Source organism: Castor canadensis, chromosome 1 (genome assembly GCF_047511655.1).
Source record: "Castor canadensis chromosome 1, mCasCan1.hap1v2, whole genome shotgun sequence".
Lineage (NCBI taxonomy): Eukaryota > Metazoa > Chordata > Mammalia > Rodentia > Castoridae > Castor > Castor canadensis.
The window spans coordinates 50685794-50691793 of record NC_133386.1 but is presented as its reverse complement, the minus strand read 5'-3'; the positions used below and the strand labels follow the sequence as shown (position 1 = coordinate 50691793).

At 37.2% G+C, this 6000-nt stretch overlaps 1 protein-coding gene across 5 annotated transcripts in view; it reads right to left on the bottom strand.

The window, feature by feature from the left end:
* Nucleotides 1-424: 424 nt before the first annotated feature.
* The window catches only part of Lama4 (laminin subunit alpha 4), a 156514-nt gene continuing 150938 nt past the window's right edge, over nucleotides 425-6000 (bottom strand). For all 5 annotated transcript variants that reach the window (XM_074076240.1, XM_074076232.1, XM_074076245.1 and 2 more), the window contains 3 exons: nucleotides 5687-5780; nucleotides 5134-5253; nucleotides 425-966 (listed from right to left, as the gene is read on the bottom strand). In XM_074076240.1, coding sequence (XP_073932341.1) covers nucleotides 821-966; nucleotides 5134-5253; nucleotides 5687-5780 — 360 coding nt within the window. In that variant the 3' untranslated portion in view covers nucleotides 425-820. The remainder of the gene's footprint in view (nucleotides 967-5133; nucleotides 5254-5686; nucleotides 5781-6000) is intronic.

The window sequence follows — 6000 nt, the reverse complement described above, 5'->3', positions numbered from 1 at the left end:
ACCAGGGGCCTCATGTATCTAAGCAAGTGCTCTATCACTGAGCTATACCCCCACCTGGGAAAACTTTCAGTGAAAGTACTTTAATGTTTTCAATCGAATTTTATGGTTTTGTCTTCTCTTTACTGTAATGTTCTTGGTGATTCCTACAGAACACAGGATAATGGCAATAATAATGTCCTATAAGAGCCTCCCTTCATGTACAATTTTATGTACAAGGAGTTAGTAGTCTAATTTCTTTTACTCTAGAAAAAATTAAAGTACACTACTATTTTCTAACCATCTGTTAGAACTGTACTTTATTAAACCTTGATAACTGCTGCTATAAACTTACAATATTCTTGTAAAAGTGATAAAAGCAAGTCTATCATCTAATTTTAGATTATGTATAAATTAGTAAATATTTTGAAGATAAGAAAAGGTAGTTTAAGTCAAAGATATCTTTGTATAGATTAAAAGTTTTCTTCCCTGAAAGAATGGTGAGTTTGAGAATGTAGCTGTACTTCAAAAATTCATACCAGTGTTTTAGAATCCCTTTTTTTTTTTTTTATTAGAGACAGAAACAGTAATTTTGCCAGCAGGATGTACATGTGCTCTTAATATAAATTTATCACTCAATGGATTGTTGTCCACTGCAACATTTTGGATCTCAGGTTTAAATCCAAATGAGAAATGCAAAGCATCCAGTCCCTGATGATTCATTTATGTCTGGTTCAACTAGATGAAAGTTGTCATGGGTTGGAAGAGATCTGCTCCTCCTGGCTGGCTCTGTGCTGCTTTCAGTGCCCCAAGGAACTCTGCTAGGCAGCTGTGCCCTTGTCGGTCAGGCTGCTGGGCAGGAGTTGATGCTCACAGCTCCACTAACCAAGGCTGCTTTACTGAAGCTCACTGGGCGCCCGTCAATCACAAAGTGGCGGATGCAGCCTGTGAAGGGTTTGCCCGGAGCCAAGCGTGGTGTCAGCAGAGACTCTGGAAAGAGAAAAAAAAAAAAGGAAAAATTGGGGGGCATTCCAAGCCCAAATATTACTTCCTGGTAAAAAAAAAATAATTGTCCAATCATCAAAAAATGTTTTACATATCAACAATGGAATAGAGTTGTAATTGACTCTAAGAACATCATCTGCTTCTGAAATAATATGAACATATGGCAATTTTAATGTTTTGCAATGTTTTCCAGGATCAAATTTCTATTATATTTTAGCTATTTTCCAAGGCTGAAGTTTACCACTTGCTTATAGAACCTCAGAAGTGAAGGTTGTAGGGTTAATTTTACCTAGGCCTCACTTATTTTTTTGTGCTTTGCTGAGAAGGGGGAAAGGAATTCAAGCTTCCATTTAATTCGTATCATTACCCTTCAGCCTCTACATTTTTGCCAACCTCATAGAATATAATGAGATTATAATGAATTCAGATAAACTAAAATTTAATTTTCTGAGCTCAGGGTTTAAGAACTATAAATAGGGAAATGATAGTTGGTATAGTCTTTGTGTGAGCACAGGTGGCCTGTGGTATGTCAGGGGAGCTTTCTCCCCTTATCCTAATTAGACATCGGGAAGAAGCCTTATGTTTATTAATTGTACAGACACAATTAAATAGGCGGAGATGATAGAAGCAATATAATTTGAAGCAATTTAGAGAACTTAGGAAGATCATGAAATTAAAATCCATTTAGCCAAAGCTTATTATTATGTACAAACGGCTATGTGAGCAGTAGCAGATAAAAGATGGAAAACACTCAGAAATCAGTAACTCAGGAAGAAACATAAAACAGGACAGCAAATTAAACTTCATCAAGCAGCTGTAATAAATTTTCTAAGCAATGTGGACTGAGTGTGCAGAAGTTATGTACTGAAAAGCAATCATGGAAATAGCATTTCATATTTAGAATGGTGATCACAAAGTTTTAGATTTGGAAGGGGCCTGAGATCACTTCCCTTTGTCTCTAAATTAGTATGGCTGCATATATTCCTCAAGCCTGGCCAATGTATTTCATCATCAGAATTCAAAAAATCTGAATCAACAGGAAAGATTATAAGGAGGAGAGACATCTAAAGCTTCTTCTGCTTGCATTAGAGTCTAGATTCAGAACATGGGCTCTGCTTCTTCCTAAACTTTCCACCCTGTGGTTCATGAGGGAAATCATCTGGAGAAAATAATTCATGTAGCAATTATGGTCTGTATAATTCACCACACAATTAATTGCAGGTGGTGCCAGAAAAGTGCCCAGTAATTGATTAACAAAATCAATGCATGATTTTAAGAGAGGATGTTTTCCAGGTTAAATGGAGGCTTGGCTATATACAAAATAATGCAAGATGTTCAGTAGAAAAATAATTGGTTAGGCTTGTATATGGCCCCATTAACTTAAAAATTCTTTAACTTTTAAATTTTTAAATTATCATGTAGCAAAGTTGACTTTTTTGATGCAATGGTTCTATTAATTTTATGTATTAGCTTTTTAATGATAGATATGTCACTAAAGTTTTGAATGGTATGAGTGACTGGTCTTCCAAGAGAATTCAGTGACTATAGAGGGTTTTTTTATACCTAATTTCTTTAGTTATTCTTCTTAATGCCTTGGTTTCTGATGCAATTTTAGTGGAATTCATCTTGAATGGCTCAAAATGATATAACTAATTATATTTATCTTAAATTATAATTGCTTTTGGTATAGGCTTGCTGGCATGATTTCTAGATGGAATTAAAAGCTGCAATGGTGCAGTCGGCTGATGGTTGTGTGCTGGCTCATTAGCTAAAACTTGCTATTCATTATAGCTTTGGACAGGCTGAATTTGCCTTTTGGTACATCTTGCCCACCCAGTCTGTGGAATTTAATGATATCCGTGTGTGGTGCTAGGCTCATCCTCTAAAAACAAACAGACAAAAACCAAAGTGAAATATTTGTTTGAATGATGTGATAAGCACTTCCAGTGCAAAGAGAACAACCAACTGCAGCAACTTCTATGCGAAGGACCATGGCTTGTTTTGCTCACCTCCTGGAGCCAGCACAGCACTTTGTAGACACTCAATAAATGTTGTGTTGTGAGTGAAGTCATTTTCCCTGTGTGCAAGGACAGTACTGTTTGGCTTCAACAATATTCTATGGTAAGTGTCCAACAGTGGCATTATACACATCCTAGGGAGAAAGGGTATGAGCAAAAGGCTGGGCTGAATCCTAAGGGTCAATAAAGAGTTCAGTTAGGGGAGGAGTAGGAGAAATTGTTCCTTGAAAAGACACTAGAAGGGCTGGCAGAGTGGCTAGTAAAGCACTTGCCTAGCAAGTGTGAGGCCCTGAGTTCAAACCCCAGTACTACAAAAAAAAAAAAAGTTTTTAGCCAGGTGCTTGTGGCTCATACCTATAATCCTGGCTACTCAGGAGGCAGAGATTAGGAGGATTGCTGTTCAAAGCCAGCTGGGGCAAATATTTCTGAGAGACCTTATCTCAAAGAAAACCCACCACAAAAAAGGGCTGGTGAAGTGGCTCAAGGTATAGGCCCTGAGTTCAAACTTCAGTAGCACAAAAAAAAAAAAAAAGAAAGAAAAAATATTAGAAGAAATAAGGCAGAAAAATATTACCCAGAAATAGAAGCTCTGAGCATTGTGCCTAGGCCTGAAGCAAAGAGAGCATCACTGAACATTTAAGAAACTTCAGGAGCCAGAAGGTAAAGAGACAAGGGGGAAGAGAGGACAAATTCATGCTAAGCTGAATTTGGTCCTGTGGGCTCTCGGGAACCTGTAAAACACTTTAAACTATTGTGACTTTTAGGAAGGAAACAGCGTGTAGAAATATGAGAACTGATGAGAGACATTTGTCACACAGCACCTGCACAAAGTGCAGGCTGGCCTTTGCCACAGCCCCTTTCAGAACCAAAGCCAGAGGAGGAAGAGAGGCCTAGGGAGGAAGTAGGTGGGGGAAGTAAAAGAGAGGAAGAGTTGTTTTTTGGAGTCTTTGTTCCCATTTCCTGGGTGGGAAACAGGAAATGTTTCTTTCTCTTTTTCTCTCCCCTCTCCTTGTTTATACTTTATCCTATTACATTAAAATAAATCCTTGCTAAAGCTTTAAAAAAGAGTTGCTTTTCAAAGGTCTCAAATACATCTTGTGGCTCCTTAGTTACTATTATTATTAATACTGGTATTTGAAAAATTTCATAGGAGAGGACTACTTAGCTGCTACATTTTTGAGAGGACATGAGGTGACATGCCTAATTTTATCTGTGTTTTTACTTTCTCTTACCTGAAGTATTGAATGCCTTTATATGGGTCAGCCTAAAATAATTTAGTTAGGAGATTATTAAAATCCCCATCAAATTCCAGATGCAAAAACTTAGATATCTCCTTCTGAAATTTCTCTCCCCGGCTACTATAACTTTCAGTTTTTCCAAGTTAGTGAAATACGTAAAAACAATTTTATTCAACCTAAGGTCACAGTCTGTCCTTTAGAGGCTTAAAACAAGTGTGTGTGTGTGTGTGAGTGTGTGCACGTGTGTATGTGGGGGTCCATCAGTGTCCTCTTATCACACTTCTGGGTTGTGCACATTCTTAGCAGGTGACAGTAGAGATGTTGCTGATGATGTTTACAGAATTGCAGCTGGGAATCTTTCAGGGAATGTTATTACATAGGAACCATGTAACTTGAGGTCTGCAGCTGCTTTCACAATTCAGACTAATCCTGAGCAGGGGGAACCCTCTATTCTTTCCTGTAAAGAAAGTAAACTTTTAACCCTCAAGTTTCTCAGATCCCATAGCAGTATTAGTAAATGAGTTTTCTTTGATTTAGAGATAAAATGAAATGCCTGACTGTGGATGTGTGGAGAATATTTAAAAGGAAGAGAGAGAAAAACAAGCCCATATGACATATGAGAGTAGTATCTATGGCTAGAATGCTAGTTCTTAAGTGTTACTTTGATTTTTGGATAAAGAGTCATAATTTTTCTTTTTCTTTTATTTTTTTATGGCACTGGAGATCAAACAAGGCCTTGCTGCTTTTTTCTATTAAGGGACATTGTACATAAAATCCTTTGAATTATTAGATGAATTATGAAAACACATGCCTCTGTTCTTATTATCATCATGGCAATTATGAGAACTTACTGTTTTTCAAGATTTGGAAACTTATTCCTTTTAAGCAAAGCTTACCTGGAACACCTCCAACAAACACAGGCTCCCTATGGTCAACTGGCTTTGGATTCAGGGGTCCGACCACATGGTTCACTTCAGAGTCTACATCCAACTGAACCACATTTGAATCTCTAATAACTGAAATATAGGGCAAAGACTGGTCATAAGTGGCACTGAGTGATTAATTTTCACATGGAAGAGACTTATTTATGATAAATTCCACAATAACCCCTACACTTTCTTCCATATCATTAAAACATCAATAATATCTAACCACATCTAACCAAACAATCACTGCAACATTTTCCTTTGAAAGGGAGAATATTTAGGAAACTCTGTACTACTCTTTTACTCCATAAGTTATGCATTATGTAAATAACTCCCCAGCATTATTTTGGCAACATTCATATTTTCAGGTCACATGTGGGTTCAATATACACATTTAAGTATAATAACACTTGATTCTCTTTTCTTGGCTACTTCCAGACTCTCATCCTATCTGTCAGATAAGTTGCCAGGCCATCATCCTCCAGGTGCCGTACAGGAAACCCAGACACTCCATTTTTCTTACCTGTTATTCTGTGCCATCTACCATCACAGAGACTCTGCTTGGGTGTTACTGAGGTAGAAAAGTCTCTAATGCCGTTGTTGACTTTCACTAGGACCTGAAAAAAAACAGGGCGCATTGTATAATTTATTTTAATTTCTCCTCAACATGATAAAATTGAATTTCTTAAGTAATTTGCTACAGTATAATTTACTTTTAACAATATCCATACATGATTAACTTCACAATTTGAACACAAGGGGTCACTCTTTGGTCGGTGATAGAACCAGTTTAAACTAGGCATGCTCCTTGCAGAGAACAAAATACTGGAGAACAGA